Source organism: Myiozetetes cayanensis, unplaced genomic scaffold, assembly GCF_022539395.1.
Source record: "Myiozetetes cayanensis isolate MyiCay16 unplaced genomic scaffold, myiCay2020 scf6-25, whole genome shotgun sequence".
Taxonomy (NCBI): domain Eukaryota; kingdom Metazoa; phylum Chordata; class Aves; order Passeriformes; family Tyrannidae; genus Myiozetetes; species Myiozetetes cayanensis.
This window is the reverse complement of record NW_026087853.1, coordinates 118,501-138,177: the sequence shown is the minus strand read 5'-3', so window position 1 is coordinate 138,177 and position 19,677 is coordinate 118,501. Positions and strand designations below refer to the sequence as shown.

Here is a 19,677-nt window from a genome sequence, read left to right as displayed (position 1 = left end):
TCCCACCAGGTATTTATGTACTTAGTAAGACCCCCAGAGCCTTCTCTTCTCCAGGATGAACAATCCTAGCCTTTCCTCATAGGAGAGATGCTCCAGGACCTTCATCATCCTTGTGGCCCATCACTGAGGGCTCTCTCCAGTCTGTCCACGTCTCTCTCGCCCTGGGGAGCCCAGAACTGGACCCAGCACTCCATGTGTGGCCTCACCAGTGCTGAGCAGAGGGGCAGGATCACCTCTCTTGACCTCTGGTGATGCTTTGCCCAGTGGCAATCAGGACATTGTGCTGGTGGATGGGGCTGTTCCAGAGGGCAGGGTTAGATGGGATATTGAGAAGGAATATCCAACCCTGTGAGGGTTACCCAGAGAAGCTGTGGCTGCCCCTGGATCCCTGGAAGTGTCCAAGGCCAGGTTGGATGGGGCTTGGAGCAACCTGGGCTAGTGGAAGGTGTCCCTGCCCATGGCATGGGATTGGAACAAGATGGACCAAATCCCTTCCAACTCAAACCATTCTGTGATTCCATATCTTTGCATCTGTGGTTTTTTTCCCCAGAAAACCAAAACATCCATGAAATCTCACAGGAAGGACTGTGCCCAACCCACTCTGCAGTGCTGGGATGTAAACTGAGTCATTATATTTCTGTTTTCACTCGTTTTTTCCTGGGAGGGGCCCTTGGAGCAGACAGCCCTGCTCCTGAGGGGGACATTCCTGCATCCTACAGCGCCGAGTCGTGCCAGACCACATGGAATAAATGTCTGCCATCCGATCCCACAGAAGTCAATAGCAGGTGTAGCATTTATGCCAAATCACACTGAGTGTTTCACAAAACAGAGAAATAAATAGTTCTGGGAAACCCACAGATTATCCCCAGCTGTTTTAGGGGGGCACAGGGCCAGAAAGGCACAGTTCAGTAACCCCAGGTACGTGCTGGGAGGGTTTAAGAACTGCACAAGCTAAAAGTTAAGATAGATATAAACAGGTTTGGTAAAAGAAGGTGAAGTTACTTTTCATGAGAAATAATCAGCAGCAGACATTTAAATTCAAAATAAATCTAATAAACTCAAGTGAGGATTAGCAGATGGGAAATGATCCAACTCCTACCAGCTTGAGAAGGCCGAACCCCCACCAAAGACAAGGTGAGCCTTAAAATACATGATTTTGAGCTGAGGGAGGGTAGGTTTAGATGGGATATTGGGAAGGAAATCCTGGCTGGGAGGGTGGGCAGGCCCTAGCACAGGTTGCCCAGAGAAGCTGTGGCTGCCCCTGGATCCCTGGAAGTGTCCAAGGCCAGGCTGTATGGGGTTTGAAGCAATCTGGGTTAGTGGAAGGTGTCCCTGCCTGTGGCAGGGTGATGGAATGAGATGGTCTTTAAGGTCCCCTCCAAGCCAAACCAGTCTGTGATTCCACGATTTCACTCATCAGGTTGATCCATGGAGAAATCTGCAAAGCTGTGCACAAAATCCAGTCTGACCCAAACCCTCAGTGTCTCGGGCTGTGTCCCACCTGCAGCGCCGCGAACATCATCATTTCCTCCTCCGTGCACTCGATCTCCTCCAGCAGGATCGCCCACTTGGACTGCTCGTACAGCTGGTTGATCCTGATCGCGTCGTACTACGAGAAAACACAGAACAGTTGGAAAACATGCGAGCCCAGCACTAAACCAACCACCTCATCTAGTGGAAGGTGTCCCTGCCCACGGCAGGGAGTTGGAATGAGATGGTCTTTAAGGTCCCTTCCAACCCCAAACCATTCTGGGTTTCTCCAATCTCCCAACCCAACACTTCAATCCGAGATGAAAATCCTGTGCCACTCCAGCGACACCTAAACATTAGGAAGCTGACACACAGGGAGCACAGATCCTGTGTTCGATTCCTGCACGACCCATTTTCAAACTCCATTCAAATTTTCATGATTTTTGGGGAGGTTTACCAACACAAAAGCAGGTCAGAGAGACCCAGGCATCCTTTGCTCCAAGCCTCTGCCCGCAAGGTGCAAGCAAAACAAGTAGTTCTGTACCTTTGGATTCAGGTCAAAAAAGCTGTAGTACTTGAACCGGAGTAGCAAAGCCTCGTTTTCTTTCACCTCCTGCTCCATCAGGGATCGGGACGAATCCAGCCACCTGCAAATTTGCCAACAGGGGATAACACACACAAAACGCTCCGGCGACGCAATTTAAAACCAGTTAAAAAAAAAACCCAAACCCCAAATCCTCGACTCCTCGACTCACCCTTGGTTGATTTTGGCTTTATCGAGCAGCGTCTGGGGCTTGTACATTTTTGCTAAGGACTCTGGGGAGGTGACGGGCTGGCTCACGGCCAGGATTCCCGGATTCCCTTCGGACAGGGCGCTGTCACCGAACCAGGCCGAGGTGGGTGACAAGGGGCTGCCGTCGTGAGCGTCGTAGGTCGGCGTCATCGTTTTGCTATACAGTCCTGGGCTTGAATAGATATTTCCTACCAGCAAGGGGAATAAAAGCCAGGAGTTAGCTTCGGGACAAGCCCTGCCTCGCTCCCAACCCAGCCAACGGATGAGAAGCCTTCCCTTTTTTCCACCATTATCTTTCCGCAAAGGGAAAACGCTGCGCTGCTTGTTCTCCCACGGAAAGCTGTCCCTCTCCTCTCTCTCTCGGCTCTTCTCCAAGAGCAAAACTGATGGAAAACTCATTCCATCCCACACGGTGGGAAGAGACACAGGTCTCCCACGCCGGGAAAATCCTGCCCCCTGAGTTTCTGTGGCACCTGGGACATGAGTGGCCCCCGACTTACCGGCATTACCTGTTGCTTAAAGATTTTGGAAGTCAAAGGTTTTAGAGGAGCAGGAAAATAAACTAAGGGTGCAGCCAAAGAGACCAGAGGCAGAGGGCAAAAGTCCTACTGAGGTGGAGCTCACCTTTGACGGGGCCGATGTAAAGAATATCGGTGCCTATGGAGAGGGAAAAGAAAGGAGGGAAGTGAGAAGGCGAGAGAAAGTCACCTGGAGAGCAGGAAAGGACAGAAGCCAAAAATGGGCATTTTTAGAAGGAGGCAGAACAGCACAGGTGAGGTTGAACCACCCCAAATGGGAGTGCTGGCAGCGGCGCTGGTGGACTCGGCAGCAAAGCAACCAGAGTGGCTTCCCGTTATTCCACTCATGTTACAGGAACAGCCGGGCACGGAAACGCGGCGCTTCCCGGATGGAAAAGCTTGCTGAGATGGCCACACACACTTGGCATTAACGTGCTGAGCGAGTGGTGCGATGTGGTGCAGAACCGATCCCGAAGCACACGCGACTCGCAGGCCTCCCGAAGCTCTGCGGCTCGGACGGATTAAGAGCGTTTCGGAAAACCCACCCAGACCTTTCAAAATGAGCGTTTCGAAGAGAAGCGAGCCAGTCACAGCTTGGTATCTCACCCCCCCAAAACAGCTGAGAGCTGAACAGAGAGCTGCCTCGTCCCTGCGAGTGTTCCAGGCCAGGTTGGACGGGGCTTGGAGCAACCTGGGCTACTGGAAGGTGTCCCTGCCCATGGCAGAGGATGCAACTGGATGGGCTTCATATCCCTTTCCAACCTAAACCACTCTGTGAAACAGCCCCTGTTCATCTCACGAGAACATTGATTTTTACACTGATATAAAATCCTGATTTTCAAAAGAAGGGAGGATCAACCACCACATCCTAATGCCAGGAATTCCACTGCATACGTACCCCAGGCAACAAGCTCACTGAGCAGCATCTGCTGGGCATGAATCTGCCCACCAGGACTTGGAAGGTCCAACAACAAACCGGATTTTTGGGAAAGGGCCGTGTCCTTTTTAAATCCCCAGCCTGTTCAGACATGCAGTTCGATGCATCCGAACTCTCCCTCCCAGAGCACTGCTGGGGGTGTTGAAGGCGGTGACAGGGTTGAGATGCCACCAACAAGGTCATTTGTGCCACCTCCTGCTGCTCTGAACCGCCAGTCTGGGCCATGCTCCACCTCCTCACTCCAAACCATCCCTCCTCCCTCGCTGCACAAGGAATGGCACAAAGCTGACCTAGACTGGAAAAGTCCAAGACCAAACCAATAAAAACACCTTTCCAAACCCTCATTTTTTCATGATGGGTATCTCAAGGAGCAGGAGGAACTGTCTGAATCAACAGCATCGTGCCCACGACTGCCAACTTTATGGCTAGGAAACACCAAATAATACAGAAATGGGATTCTAAACTGCCTGACGGGATGGGAAATAAAAGTGAAAACCATCAAACAAGAAAACCACCAGGATGCTTTTAATGCCCCTCCTAGTTTTGCCGGCATCCCGGGCTGGATGGGACCAGTGAGCACTTGACCTCCAACAAGACAGGCCCAGGCATGAGCAAAAAAAGCAGCAGAAATGGTGAAGGGATGGAGATACCCCCCACTTTCAAGCTTCACACTTGCAAGGAGAAGGCCAGGGATGATTTGCCAGGTACTTAGACCAGGTACTTACACATTGGGAGTTGGACTCGATGATCCTTATGGTCCCTTCCAACTTGAGATATCCTATGATTCCATGGTTATAAAAGCAGCAGAAAGGTGCTCTCCCCATGGGCTGTTACAACACTGGAGCAGAGCACTCCAACAAGAACCAGCAATAAACCCCCATCACCATCCATCAACCACATCCTGAAGGATGCTCCTGCCTCCTCCCCGTCCGTCCTTGCAGTGTCTCAGTCTCAGCCTTCACGTGGCTCAACCACACAGGGCTGAGCATCAACTGGACCAACAAAAGAAAAATCCCACTTCTTGCCCCAAATTGGGCAGGTTTTTCCACGGATATCCCCCCATGGTCCTCTTAGTGAGCGTTTGCTCCAACACAGCAAAGCTTCCCCTCCACTGTTCCCCTCATCACCTTCTCCAAACACCTGAAAACATCTCAAAAGAAGATGCCCTTAAAAAATGTGCCCTAGGCCAGGCAATGTCATGGAAAGTTCCAGCAGAAATAGCTACAAATTTGGCTAATTTATATAAACAAGTGAATACAGGTCTTCTAATGGGAAGGGTTGGGCAACACGGCCTGTGGGAGTATTGGCAGCTCCGCCGACCGGGATTTAAATGGTTTCGCTGCCAGGTTTGGGATGCTCAGCGACAAAACACACCCAGTACATCTCCACACACTGAAACCAGCACATCCTGAATTATTAACTTGTTTTTCAGAGGCACTCAGCACACAGACTGGCGTTGGAACAACGCTAGAAAAAGTTTATTCAGATTGAAACCACGGCTTTTATCTAATGGCACCTGAACGCGCAGGAATTCAACCTGCTGCAAGTGATTTCATTCACAGGGAGAGTAAAACCAGCAAAGTGACTCACTGAAAGAGCAATAAATAAAACAAAACCCTCTCTTCTGCCTACATTTCCCCCAAAGCAGGCCAAGTATTTCCTATTAATCCAACAGAGATGCTCTCCGTGAACACTTGGCTTTTGGAAAGGCTTCGTACAGACCTTCAGGATGAAAAAGCCAAATGGAAATGAAAATTGGCTGGAGCCTTGCCCAATGTCTCTGAGCCAGGAGTGGGAGAGGACTAGCCCAGAAGCATTTTTAAGTAACTGAGAAGACAAAGAGCAGGATCAGAGCAAAAGAGGGATTATTTTTCCCTTGCCAAGATCCGTGCTGATGGTTTGATGCGGAGCCTGTGGTGCAAAAGCCTCTCTTCCTGCAAGTCCAGCGCCACCACTGGCATTAACCACATTCCATGACCTTCCCTCCAGTTAATTTAACACCAATTAATACAAGTTTACTGAATTTCAAGATTTTTTTTTCATCAAAGCTGCCCTGCTACCCTCAGATCGCTGGATTTAAACCCCAAGAGCTTTGGCAGCCAGACACGTCTCGCCCGCCCGGCAGCGCCGCCGACTCCGCAAGTCCACTTGGGATAAAGTGCTCCCACTTGGCCAAAATTATGGTTTAAACTCCTGCCATTTGCCTTCAAACACCAGACTTCCAGCAGCCACGGAAGAGAGCTGAAAAAACCCTCTGCCTGCAAACACCTGCATCAATCTGCTGCCCGGGGTAAGAGATGTTACTCCATCAAGGATGTTTCTCCATCAGAGGGATGTTATTCCAATCAGGGACATTACTCCACTAGCAATTCCCTTCCCAGTGCTGCTCTGGTTCTGCAATTCAGGCTGGCAAACTACCACACAGCAATAAAAGGGGTTTCTTTGAGCATTACAAGCCATAGCTACACACTTAACATAGGGCAACACTAATGCAATTAATAAAACACTGGGGTATAAATACAGAGCAGGACAGTGGTACAGCCTAAAACACACCTGCAATCTGACATCAGAAACGATTTTCCTTAAGAAAACCTCTCAGCAACACCACCTGAGTGTTAAAAGTGGTCACACTCGTGTTCTGGTTTATTTTATGAAGCCTGGTGTTGTTCTGCTCCCCGAAATGCGTGACAGCTCCAGACATGCATCCGTGACCGAGTGCTGCAGCCCTGCAGGACTTGTGTCATTTATCTGGTGTCTGCTTCTTGCACAGACCTCAAGGAATTAAATCAGACTGATATTGCAGTGCCATTCTTCCCCCCTCCTGTTTTTTTTTTTCCTGGCTCACCAGACCCCGGCGTGATCAGAGGACCCTCCAGCTCGAAGGCGTCGTCTTCACATTGATCATCCAACTTCTTCTTTTTTTTCTTCGATGGATCTCTGGGTTTCCTCAAAAGGGAGAGTTCTTCTGGGTGCCTGATGTCTGGGGAGAAAATGGATCACTTTTATAAAAGCAGGAGGGGAAAAAAAGAGGAAAAAAGGGGACAAAAAGAATATCCTTCCGTTAGGAACAACATCCAGCAACGTTCAGTATCTCCCTTGGCTGATTTTCCTGCTTTGCAATGGTTAAAACTCAAGTTGAGAACATTTTCCCTGCAAGCCTGTTGGAAACAAGCACTGTCCTTGGCTGGAAAGGTAAAACAACATTTGGATAGAATGTGGAATTTCCCAGGTACAGCCACTCAAATGTAAATACAAGCACTGGTAGAGGCTGTGGCAGAGCCTGGTACCACTTACACCCATTAAATAATTAAATATGAATAATATAAACACAAATGATATAAAAGCATGAATATCAATAATATATAAATACAATGCATAATAATGTAGAAGTATAATAACACATAATAATATACAAAAAAATATAAGTAAAAATACAAATAGATATAGAAATAGAAATCAGCATGTAGGTAACAGGGCAGGTCATCCCACTTCCATAGGAGCAATCCAACAGTTAAGCCATTTATTTACACAGTTACAGGCTGTATTTAAGGGACACAATTTTTAAAAAGATTTTGGCCAAAGGGTTTCCTTTTCACAGCACATCTCTCCCATTTCCCTGCCCAGGACCAGCCTGAATAATTCAAAAACCATTTAAAATGAGGAGCATCTCAGTGTGTTTGTGTTTTAAGCCATGGGGAGCAAAGAAAAACAGGATTTTAGGGTCATTTCCCACTAAGGCTGTACTTTGGGTCTGCTGCAGTCGCTTCCAAGCGGGAAGGAGCTCCCTGGGAAAGCAAAGCCCACTGTCCATTGTACCAATGAAACCACCAAGGGACTGGAGCAGGGCCAGGGGTCCCTCACTGGCACTGAGAAAACCAGGATGGGGGAAAACCTTCTGTCTGCTCTAAACTGGACTCAGCTGATTTGAGGGAACTGACCTGGAAAAGCATTGACCTGGGCATGGAGCCATCCCACTGCAACGGGGAAAGGCTGCAGAAAGGCTGGAGAGTTCTGAAATACAGCCTGGGATTGGGAAAAGACAGGATGAGAGACCTGGGGGGGGTTACCTGGAGAAGAGAAGGCTCCAGGGAGACCTGAGAGCCCCTTTCAGGACCTAAAGGGGCTCCAGGAGAGCTGGAGAGGGACTGGGGACAAGGCATGGAGGAACAGGACACAGGGAATGGCTTCCCACTGCCAGAGAGCAGGGATAGATGGGATCCTGGGAAGGAATTTTTGTCTGTGAGGGTGGTGAGGCCCTGGCACAGGTTGGCCAGAGAAGCTGTGGCTGACCCTGGATCCCTGGAAGTGCTCAAGGCCAGGTTGGATGGGTGTTGGAGCAACCTGGGCTAGTGGAAGGTGTCCCTGCCCATGGAATGGGGTGGAATGAGATGGGCTTTAAGGTCCCTTCCAGCTCAAACCAGTCTGGGATTCTATGCTGATTCTATGGAAAGGAGATTATGGCACATGCCTGAGCCTGGAGCTGGCTGCAGCCAGGCTGTATTTTCCCACCCTGAGGAATGCTGAAGGAGACAAGAAGTCATTATCCTAACGAGGGGCAGTTACAGGGCTCGGATCTCACCACGTGCTGGCAGCAGTGGGAGCTCCCTGTGCACTCCCAGGCTCAGGATTGTAATTAAAACTGGAATTTGGTTGCCAGCACCTGACCCCAGCAGAACACACCCTCAGGGCAGATGTGGCTGTGCTGGCTCGTGCTCGCCCACACCAGCATCTTTCCTTACTGAAAACAGGCTGGAAAATATCCAGCTGGGAACCTGCCCCATCCAGGTGACCTCCAGGGATGGATCCCACTGGCCCTGCTGTTCCTGAATCCAGAGGCTGGGCACGTCTGGATTTAACCATCTGCAGGTCTCCCATCCCAAACCATCACCCAGCACAGCTTTAACTTAAGCTTTGTTTTTATTTATATCTTTATTGATGCTTACTAAGATTTTTATTTATTTTTTATATAAGTTTTATTTAATTTAAATTTCTTTATGTATTGATATATATTTATTTCAATCACATAAGAGAATCTCAGAATGGTTTGGGTTGGAAGGGACCTTAAAGCTCATCTCATTCCACCCCCTGCCATGGGCAGGGACACCTTCCACTGGATCAGGTTGCTCCAAGGCCCATCCAGCCTGGCTTTGAACAATTCCAGGCCAAAAATACACAGATTTATCTCTATGTGCAGATAATATAATAATATAGATAACTACGTAGATTTATCCCTTTATGTCTATAATATATTGAGATTTAAAAATCTATAAAAATATTTTAAATGGATAGATTTAAATATGTTTTGTATATAATATATACAATATTATATACATACATATATATATATATGGTTTATATAGAGATTTTTACAGGTATCTTTATATTTTATATGCAAACTTGATTAATTATTTCTGTTTATATATTTATTAATATAATATTTATCCATTTTATTTCTTTATCTAGATAAGCTTTATTTAATTTCAGCTTTAATTGAACACCGATCTATGATTCCTACACACACATCATCCCACTAAACCCCATCCCTGCACCCACCGCTTTCACTGCCCAACTTTTTTGACCATTTCTAGCAATAAACACCCAGAGCATGAATCCAGCCAGCTCCACGCATTCCCATTTATCCCAGCCAGCTTACCTCATGGAGGAAGAATCTGCTGGGACAACCGGGGTCACGCGCAGGGGACAACAGGCAGCAGAGCCTAAAACGAGGAGTTCCCCCTGGTATTTTGGAGCAAGGTTTAGACTCTGCTGTTTATTTATGGTGCATTAGCAACTGATGGAGCCTCTCAGCTGGAAGCACTCAGGGAGGCCGGGAGGAGGGCTCCGGGCCAAGCCCGGCTCCTGGAAGCAATCTCTTGGAGCCGGCCCAAGGCTTGACCATCTGATATCAAAGGAGACTTTTTATAGTCCCTCAGTTGTTCCTGATGCTGTCAGAGGGGGTTACAAGGATACAGGCAGCTGCTTCCAAACAGCACATGGCTGCAGGGCACGGCAGAGGCAGCGCATCCTTGTGATGCCGGAGCATCCCTGCAGCTCAGCACGGCTCCTCCTCGGGATAAGCTGCACATTCCTCCCCAACAGAATTCTCTGGGATGCACCGGGGACTCCGAGACTTTACAAACTCACTGAAGCCAGCTGAAGGAATGGCTTTAAACTGAAGGTTGAGATGGGATATTGGGAAGGAATTGCTGGCTGGGAGGGTGGGCAGGGCCTGGCACAGGTTGGGCAGAGAAGCTGTGGCTGCCCCTGGATCCCTGGAAGTGTCCAAGGCCGGGTTGGACAGGGCTTGGAGCAACCTGGGATAGTGGAAGGTACCCCTGCTCATGGCAGGGGGGTTGGGAATGGATGATCTCTAATATCCCTTCCAACCCAAACCATTCTAGGGTTCTGTGAGGAAAAACTAAAAATAAAGTTTGTTGTGCTAAAAACAAGAGAGCAGCGAAGCATCAAGAAAGACACCAATATTATTTCCCACCCCAGCTTATGATCCACAAGTGTACAAAGGGTCTTAAAGCATGTTTTAAATAGAGTTTGGGGTTAGAAAACATGGTGTTTAATTCCTGCAACTGAAATAAAGTCTATCTCAGGGTGGATGGTGGGGCTTCTGTTAACTAAAAATTGGACAATTGGCTGCAGAGCCCGAAATCCACGTTTTCTGGCCATGGGAGCAAGAGCAAGATCCTTAAAAATCCAACTGACGCAAAAAAACCATCAACTTCTTTATACAGGTTTGGGATTTTATGGGTTTTTGCTAAGTGCCACTGGACCTGGAGGAGCCCATTTGCTGGAGTTGTTCACTTGGAGGTAAAATATCTCCCCAGGGTCTGACTCTGGCCTCAAATTCCCACACCAAATCCTGTTACCAGTTTCATCCACATTTTCCAGCTGAAGCCATGCTGCCAAAGGTCACTCTGAAGGAAAAAGGGGTCAGTGTGACGTGGGTGGGCCAGCAGAAGGGACCTGCTGAGCGCAGTTAATGTGTTGACTCTTCCATTGACACGTTGGTCGGGGCTGTGTTTGCTTTCCAAGAGCCTCCTTGTCTGTACACAGGGGACAGATGGCACTGGCAAGGTCTCCCAGAATGGACTGTAAATGAGCCTTTTAGCATTTTATTTCTATTTATTGTGTAAGCACGTGGAAACCCAGCTCTCCAGCCTCTCACCCAGTGTCCCTGGCACTGCTGGTGGCAGCCACCAGCAGAAACCATCCACAACATGATCCATGCAGAGGGGAGAGCACCAACCAGAAACTGCTCCAAAACCATTTTTCGGCTGGATCTGAGCGGGAACTCTCTGTATTATGGCATCTCCTGCCCATGCTGGACCAGCTGCAGCTGTGGCTGAGCCCTAACAGTGCTGCAGATCCACGTCCATGTCCCCCATCACACTTAGGGGATTTGCTGCCCAGAGAAGCTGTGGCTGCTCAACCCTGGAAGTGTCCAAGGACAGGCTGGACGGGGCTTGGAGCGACCTGGGCTGGTGGAAGGTGTCCCTGCCCATGGCAGGGGGTGGAATGAGATGGTCTTTAAGGTTCCTTCCAACCCAAACCATTGTAGAATTCTGTGGAAAGGAGATTACAGGTCATGCCTGAGCCTGTAAGGAGGAGTTTCAGAGCTTGAAATATGACCATGAAGGAGATGAAGGAGGCTTTCAACCTCCAAGAGAACTTTCTCCAGCTCTTGGATGAAGCCATTTTACAGCCTGTGTTGCCCCTGGCTGAAGGGAAACCCTTTCCCTGTGAAATCCCTCATTTCTCATCCAGCCCCTGCACAGCTTGTCCAGCCCAGCTGTTCCCATTTGTCTCCCACCCAGAGACAAACAGCAGGGATTAAACCTTCCTTCTTCACAGGGAACCATCTGCACCCAAAAAAATGACTTTAAAAAAAAAAAAAATCTGCCTCACAGGGTGCAAAATTCCCAACTTATCCTCTTTTGCACTAACTCCACCAAATAAATCTGGCAGCTGCTGCATCTTTAACCCCCAAGGTGTGTTGTGATGGAAATACCAGAATGGTTTGTGTTGGAAGGGACTTTAAAGACCATCTCACTCCAACCCCTGACATGGGCAGGGACACTTTCCACTATCCCAGGTTGCTCCAGGTCCTATCCAACCTTGGCTTGGACACTTCCAGGGATCCAGGGCCAGCCACAGCTTCTCTGGGCACTGGAAAGCAGTGGTGGGAGGAGATGGGAGCAAAATCCACGTCTCAGGGTGGAAGGAGGGGTGATTTTACTTCTTGTCCTAATCCAAGATGCAGAGTCCCCAGAACCCACCAGGCAGCTCAGCAAGGGGTCAGGGGACCCACAGCGATGATTTCCGTGCTCCAAGAAATAGGCTTTCCCTCCCACAAGGAATTAGATTTATGGATTTCTTGCATCACTCACATATGGGAGACGAGGTCACTGACTGGAAGGGGCTGTCTGAGTATACACCAGCTTCCCCAAAAATAAAAATTATGGGAAATCACACTAATTTCAACATTCAGTTCTGATATGTAAGGAAAATAATGTGATATATAAAGAATATTTTGATATAGAAGGAGAATTAACGTACCAAAGAAGCTTTCAGCAGCCAATTTCCCACCCCACTTCCAGCTCCCTTAAAGGGCAGAGGGTTGGTTCAACTGGTTATCCCTTCAACCATAAAAACTCCCTTATTTTACTTGTAGCACAGACAGCATTTAGGGGAAATCCTCTCTTTAATGCTGATCCAGCCAGGAAATGTGTTTTGAAGTGGGATATCTCTGGGAAGTGGGATAACTCTGCACTGGATCCACGCTGCCTCGAACCAATGACTCACAAAAATAATCACAGCCTTTGTGCATCACTGTGATGAGTCTCAGAAAAATGAGACCTCAAACCCCATTTCTCTTCCACTTCAGACTTAAAAACAACAACATAAAAAAGCATTTCTCTTCGGGAGGAGCGAATCCCGTGGATCGCTTTTCACGGTGTAAGTTTACAGAATTAAGTATCCAACTTATCTTCAGCATAAATTCCCTCGAGATGAAGTTTTGCAAAACAGACCAGAAGGGGAAAAAAGAAACCTAAAAGAAAAAAAAAAAGACTTGCATAACTTCTGTAGTGCCCTGGAGATAAGGCTGTGGTTGTGCTGGACTCTGGGCAGGATCTGATGGAGCAGGTTCTCACCCCCCCTCCCAGCACAGTTTACTGGGTTTGTACATTCAGAACATTTTATTATGGGTTCTTCAGATACCCAGGAATTTAAATATTTATTTGGGCAAAAGCCAAGCTCTCCACTTGCTGATGGGGCCCTGCAGCTTTGTCAGGACGTCCCACAAAGCCTCCTGAGATACTCAGTGAGTTCTATGGGCGCAGGATCCACCTGGGATTCCCCTGGCAAGGGCTTTGCTGGAGCCTTCCCAAATTCTGGGGGTAAAATCCAAGCGCCCACTGACTTATCTGATTTGTTGAGGGAGCAGTGATCTGCAAAACCACCCAAAAATGGGGTCAGTGGGGTTTGCGGTGGTGTGAATGTCCGTGTGGGTGGCACCCAGAGACAGAGGAGGAAGAGGAAGAGGAGGAAGAAGAGGAGGAGGCAGCAGTGATGGAGCCAAGCGTTACTGCCAGGCCAATAAAAGGGGCCATTGGAGACACAGAGTCAACAAACACTGAATGTCTGGATGTTTTTTTCCATAAGTGGGACGAAATCCCCGGACTCCCGTTATCCAGATGCCTCTCAGAGCACAGGCAGCACTCACTACAAGCCTTGCCCCTGAAGTGGTTGGACTCCAGTGAGAGTCAAGTTAAACTCAATTAAATTAAGCCCCACAAACCAGAGGAAAACAATCCACTTACGCCCTCTGCATCGGCCCATAAAGAGCAATCCCAGTAATTCCAAGGAAGGCAGTAGCACTGGGTTTGCCAGCATCTCCTAATGTCTTCAGGATGGAAGTCTATTTAAAGGGTCTCTGTCAACAGCAGAGTAAGGATGAAAAAATTCACTGACTCACACGGTGACACAACCTGATGCTGCTCGACAGGCAGAACACGAACGGGGTGGAGAGAGGGGGGAGAATGGAGATTTTTTTTTTTTTTTCCATTTCAGACAGTTTGTAATTACATCTCGTTATTTCCCCGACACCAGTTTCTGGGGTTGGTCTGGATCCTCCACGACAGCTGAACACGGGCAGGCAATAAAAGGGGAAGACGCCGCCGTTGGCAGCGGAACACTTGGGCCTCGCAGCTGAAGAGCCGAGTACATTGCAATCTGGCCAGCTCTCGAAATGGTAAGATTTCCTTCCACACCCATCCCCTGGACATATTTAGAAATCGCTGTGCTGCTGCCAAACCTCTCTGCTCGTGGCGGGGAGAGGCAGCAAACCCTTCCCTGGTGTTTTGGCGTGGCCCTCTCCACGCGAACGCCACCTCCCCCCCCACCCTGAGCATCTTCCTGAGGCTGCTGAGCATCCACTGACTGTACCCTGAGATCATGGAATCACTGAGGCTGGAAAAGATCTCCAAGACCATCAAGTCCAACCTGTGACCGATCCCCACCTTGTCACCCAGACCAGAGCACTGAGTGCCACGTCCAGTCGCTCCTGGAACACCTCTAAGGATGGGGACTCCACCACCTCCCTGAGCAGCCCATTCCAATGCTAAACAACCCTTTCCATGAAGAAATTCCTCCCAAATGCTGGTGTTGCTCCCCAAATCCACCTGCCCTGCCCTGAGATGCTCATGTGCATCTACCAGGACTCCATTTGGGCTCCATGATTTCAGGAGAAACACTATTTTATTTATCAGAAGGAAGAAAAGAAGCTTTAAGAGGTTTATAATGGAAAAGCACAGGGTGGGGATTCTTGGGGTTGTCCTGTGCAGGGACAGGAGTTGGACTCAATCCTTGTGGTTCCCTTCTAATCCAGACATGCTATGGTTCTGTGAACTCCAGACAGCTTTGCCTCCTGGAAAGCAACCATGCTGGGGACGTGGCTCGAGCCCTGGGAATGCTGCACATCTCTGACTACCAAAGGGTTTCAGTTTTGCGGGAAAAAAAAAAACCCAAACAACCAACAACCCCAAAAATCAACAAACAGTGGCTTTTTATAGAAGTCTTTTTGGCAAGAGAGGGCGTGGAAATATTACAAATACTTCAGAAGTCAGAGGACGTTCTGTCCTGGAGCACAGACCATTTGGAAAGGGAAAAAATAGGTAGGGTCACATTCGGCGTCGGGACTGCGGGACGGTGTCTCCTTGCCTGGGCTGGGCTTGCATCCCACCACTCCCAAATGCCTCTGTCACCTCAGCACGGGTTGCATTTGGTGGCTGGAGGCTGAAGCAAGGAAGGCTGGCTGTCACCTTCCCATCACTTCACAGAGTCTTGGGAACATCCTTATTTTGGGGCTGGAGAGGTGACGGGAAGCAACTCACCACCCTCACGGGACTCTCCACATCCCATCCCTCCTCGCTCCACAAGCTCCCTGAGATGGGACCACCCTTACCCCACGCAAGAGGAGCCCCAGTTTCCCAGCACTCCTCACCCCCAAGGAACTGGGGATCAGATTGAGATGGGATGTGGGCACGGAAGCTGCCACTGCTGGGCTCAGGACGCTCCCCAGACTTGGTTTTCCAAAACGGGTGACTGATTCACACGGAGCTCTTTGAGGATTAGGAGGCAGGAGCTGGGTGGGATGCTCCAAGAGGCTCTGAGGAAAAAAGGGAGCCTGGAGGGAATTTCTCAGCCTTACACAGCCTCAGGGTGGGTAAGGGAGGGAGTAGTCATGAATTTTGGAGCGTTTCCTCCCAGAGTTGCCTCCTCCCAGCTCCGGCACTGCCTCCTCCTCCCTGCGCTCCCAGCTCCCACCAGCATCATCTGGAATGAGCCCTGCTCCCCCTGCTCAGGCTGGAGGGCAGTGCAGGCCCCAAATCTTCACAGCCAGAGGAAGAGGAGAAGGATGTGAGCTTTTACGCTGTCACAGCACGTCCCCTCACCCTGCGGATCCAACATATGTCGTTTCCCCAGGAGAAGGAGCATCGCCGGGGCAGGAAACGCCAAGGCATGGGAAAAAACTTTCACACTTGCTGTTTGCTTTTCCTCTCCCACGTGCCCACACTGCAGCAGCAGAGCCTGCCTAGAGTCCCTTAGTGCTCCCAGGACACATGGAAAAAAAATACAGGCAGCAGTAGGAGAAAGGGGACGCTGGAAGGAAGCAGCTTAAGGGCATGAGAGCGTCTGCTGGGCTGGAATCAAACTAAGCCATCACAGAATCATGGAATGGTTTGGGTTGGAAGGGACCTTAAAGCTCATCTTGTTCTTCCCTGCCATGGGCAGGGACACCTTCCACTAGCCCAGGTTGCTCCAAGCCCTGTCCAACCTGGCCTTGGACACTTCCAGGGATGGGGCATCCACAGCTTCTCTGGGCAACCTGTGCCAGGGCCTCCCCACCCTTACAGAGAAAAAATCTTTTTCCTCAGCATGGAGGAAAAGAGGATTTTTCCACTTGTTGCTTTGTGAGACAATAGGTGAGCAGGAGCTCTGCAATGGAGCCAATATCTCCTACCTCCCCAAATCCCACTTTCCAGTGAGGATATTCCCACTCACACCAATAAAGTGTCCAGTGCAGTCCCATCAAATCCCACTTGGATATTTGATTTTTGGCCAGAAATATCTCCCCACTGGGAGGATGAGAGGAGGGAGTGACACAGGAGGATCCCATCCCAACCTCTGTGTCCCGCTGCCAGCCGGGCAGGAAGCACAAATCCCTGCTGCTCCAAAAGGAAAAAAAAAAAGGGAAGTTTTACTTTCTCTTTCTCTGGTCTTTAATTGCAGATCAAAACTGGCCCTTCAGGCCAGAGCTGCCTGCCAGCAGCTGCTCCTGGGCTGGATTCCAGGCCACCCTTTGGACGAGGGCTGCCCATCCCATCCAAAACCCGCTCCCCTCCTCTCCTCCTGCCTGCTCCTGCCACAGGCAGGGTCAATCCATGCTGCTAACCCTCCCAGCTGACTGCTGTGGGAATGGAGGGGCTGCAATCCAGCCACTGGGAATGAGATTGGGCTTTCTTTCCGGCTTCACACGACCTCCAAGGAAGCGAAGGATGTGCGAGTGGCTCCGGCATCTTCCCACAGCCACCTCCGGGCTGCCTCCTGGGAGGGAGCCACAGGGAGCTGCCCTTCGGAATAACTTCCCTCTGCACAAGAACAAGAGACTTCTCCTTAAAAATCAACCACGCACTGCAAGGGTGACACCTCTGGGTACGATTTCAAGGGAACAGAAGCAAAGGACGGCCCTAAATAACCCACCCACGCGTGTTCCTGCTTGTGCATCGAGGACTTTACAAACACAACCAGCCAGAGTCCTGGTAGCACCAGGAATTACTTCAATTACTCATTAATGATGCTTTATGCTAAAATTACTGAGGTGTGTAATTAAGTGATCCGGGGGCCAACGACAGCAAACAGGTACAGCCAAAATACAAGCAATTCACAGGTACAGTTCTGTCCTAACTTCCCTGGGACCCAGATTCGAAATCAAGGCAGTTGCAGACACAAGGACTATGCTGGGATCACCGCTTTTCCCTTCCACCTTGAAATATCTGCTCAGTTTTCCTTGGGAAGACAATTAGCTTGATTAATACGGGGTATGATGAACTGGGGAAGGAAAAAAGGAGAATCACAGAACCACTGAATGGCCTGGGTTGGAAGGGACCTTAAAAACCAGCTCATTCCACCCTCCTGCCATGGGCAGGGACACCTTCCACTAGCCCAGGTTGCTCCAAGCCCTGTCCAACCTGGCCTTGGACACTTCCAGGGATGTGGCAGCCACAGCTTCTCTGGGCAACCTGTGCCAGGGCCTCACCGCCCTCACAGGGAAGAATTTGTTCCTAATATACACTTTTATATTATATATATTAAAGTTAAAATAGATTAGATATATTATAAATAACAGTATTTGGACATCTATAGTGGTATTTGAACAGCTATATATTATATACCTGTACAGGTATCCTTTTTGGTCCAGGGAAGAGTATTCCCAGCCCCTCCAGCTCCAGCTGCCTCCCCACATCCCAATCTCCTCTTCCCTCCAGCTGATGTTGAGCTGATGTCACTGTCTTCCCCCAGTAGCTCTGCTGAACATCTGGCTCCCAGTAAACACAAAGGCCAGGGCTAAGCAAGATTAAATCACTGTATTTGGCCATGTAGTTCCTGCCTTCCTCAAACAGCTCAGGCTGGTAAGAGTCGCTAAAAGGGAGGCGAAAATTTCCAGTCAAAATCCTGCTTTCCTGAAAATCAGGAACGTTAATTTCAGTATGTCGGATGCCGTGGAAGGAAAGTCAGGACCATCCTTGGTGGATGTGCTCCTGCTGCCTGCTCAGAGACCTCCTACCACAGATGGGCTGCCACTGTCCCAGCAGCTTTCCCCACTCCCAGATCTCTAAATATTAGGATTATTCTGCTGGTTTGTTCACAAATACACCGAGAGTTGAAGAAGAAGCTGCTCGAGGTCCATGTAAGGCTCTGAGTGCTCAGCAGCATCAGCGACAGATCTCCAGCTCTGTGATTAAATGTATCAGAATTTCCTGACGTGACTCACTGCCCGAGAGATTCGGCGGCGACCAAGTGACCCCCCTGTCTAGCACGACATCAGAAAGGCCAAGGGGACACAGGGTGGGGGGGGGGGAAGCAAAATCCACTCGGAAATAATGCTGGCTAAGCCTTTTCTATTTTAAGGAGAGGTTGCCCAATATTTATATTGTAAAAAAACACACAAAAAAAAACCAACCCAGGAAAGAAACAGCAAAGATTCGTAACCAGCTATAAATACCGACCGAGGACGGATGCACTGGACACTGCGCGTACTGCCGAGCTCTTCCTGCCTTACCAAACAACTGGGTCAGCCAAGAGTAACCTCAGCTGCCTTCTGAGGGCAGAAATAGATTTACTACGGCCCAGGTTGGGTTGCAGGCTCCTTCTGGAGGGGAGGATTCCAGCCCCGAGCACCTGCGTTCCTGCGTGGAATTACCCTCTCCTCGTTGGGGTTTTTTTTTGGTGGGGAGGAAGAAATAGCAGCTTTTGGGATGAGGGGTTTGTGGAGATGGGTAAAAAGTAATGCATTAAAGCAGCAGATTGATCCAAGGCCTGTACACCTGGCAGGGAATGACCACTCCTTTTTTTCTGGGCTTCTCCTCAACACGGAAAAGAAGGTGAAGAGGAGTCAGGGAGGAGACAGCAAGACTCGGTTCCTTCCCTCCACCAGACAGTTTTACAGTGAAGCATCATCACTTAATCCCTAATGTGATTTTCCACTAGAAGAGAACCCACAGGGTTGGCAGGTTTCCCATTTCAGGGTTTGTTTTTCATCCAGCACATAAATTTGCAGGGGAAAAAAAAAATTACGACCCAACAGCAGCAGCTTTAACATCAAGTATTGCTGCTACTGCCTCGCCTGTGACAAAACTGAGGACAGCCTTGTTATGGAAGAGAACTCAGGGAAAAAAAAAATGCATTTTTTATAAGTTTTTGGTTCAATTGGTCCTGTTATTTAAGTATTTGCACAAAGGGCACATGTGGATGGGAAAAAGATGGACACCCAGGTTGGTTGATGCCCAAGTCACCGGTTGGGTGTCTGAAACCCAAAAACACCAACGATTTCGTGAATTTATGGGACGAGCCCGTGCCCCAAAGGAGAGGCAGGAGCCAAACCCAACGTCAACTTTCCCCCCACGGGAGGTTTTGCAGCACTTACTGAACGTTTTGCAGATGTCAGAAACAGCCTTGAAGACCCTGTCGGAGAAGTTGACTTTCACCTTGACGTACTTCATGTTGGGCAGCTGCAGGCGGAGCAGCTTGTGCTGAGGGGTGAACTGGAGCTTGGCATCCGCCTGTATCCCGTATTTATCCAACGTCCAGTGCGTTTTAAGGAGCCAAGTTTTCTTCTTTTCCCACCACAGCGCGTGATCCGACCAGTCCTTCTTGACATCTGG

The 19,677-nt window shown here is 49.3% G+C and overlaps 1 protein-coding gene and 1 long non-coding RNA gene across 5 annotated transcripts in view; both read right to left on the bottom strand.

Moving 5' to 3' along the window:
• The window catches only part of LOC126650868 (uncharacterized), an 80,808-nt gene that overhangs the window by 33,595 nt on the left and 27,536 nt on the right, over positions 1-19,677 (bottom strand). The window lies entirely within an intron of this gene.
• FERMT2 (FERM domain containing kindlin 2) overlaps positions 1-19,677 on the bottom strand; it is a 52,186-nt gene that overhangs the window by 14,137 nt on the left and 18,372 nt on the right. For 2 of the 4 annotated variants that reach the window (XM_050336122.1, XM_050336118.1), the window contains exons 2-7: positions 19,440-19,673; positions 6,564-6,698; positions 2,888-2,920; positions 2,226-2,451; positions 2,015-2,117; positions 1,502-1,609 (exon numbers count right to left, since the gene is read on the bottom strand). In XM_050336122.1, coding sequence (XP_050192079.1) covers positions 1,502-1,609; positions 2,015-2,117; positions 2,226-2,451; positions 2,888-2,920; positions 6,564-6,698; positions 19,440-19,673 — 839 coding nt within the window. The remainder of the gene's footprint in view (positions 1-1,501; positions 1,610-2,014; positions 2,118-2,225; positions 2,452-2,887; positions 2,921-6,563; positions 6,699-19,439; positions 19,674-19,677) is intronic. The other 2 variants (XM_050336120.1, XM_050336121.1) reach the window with 1 other exon arrangement.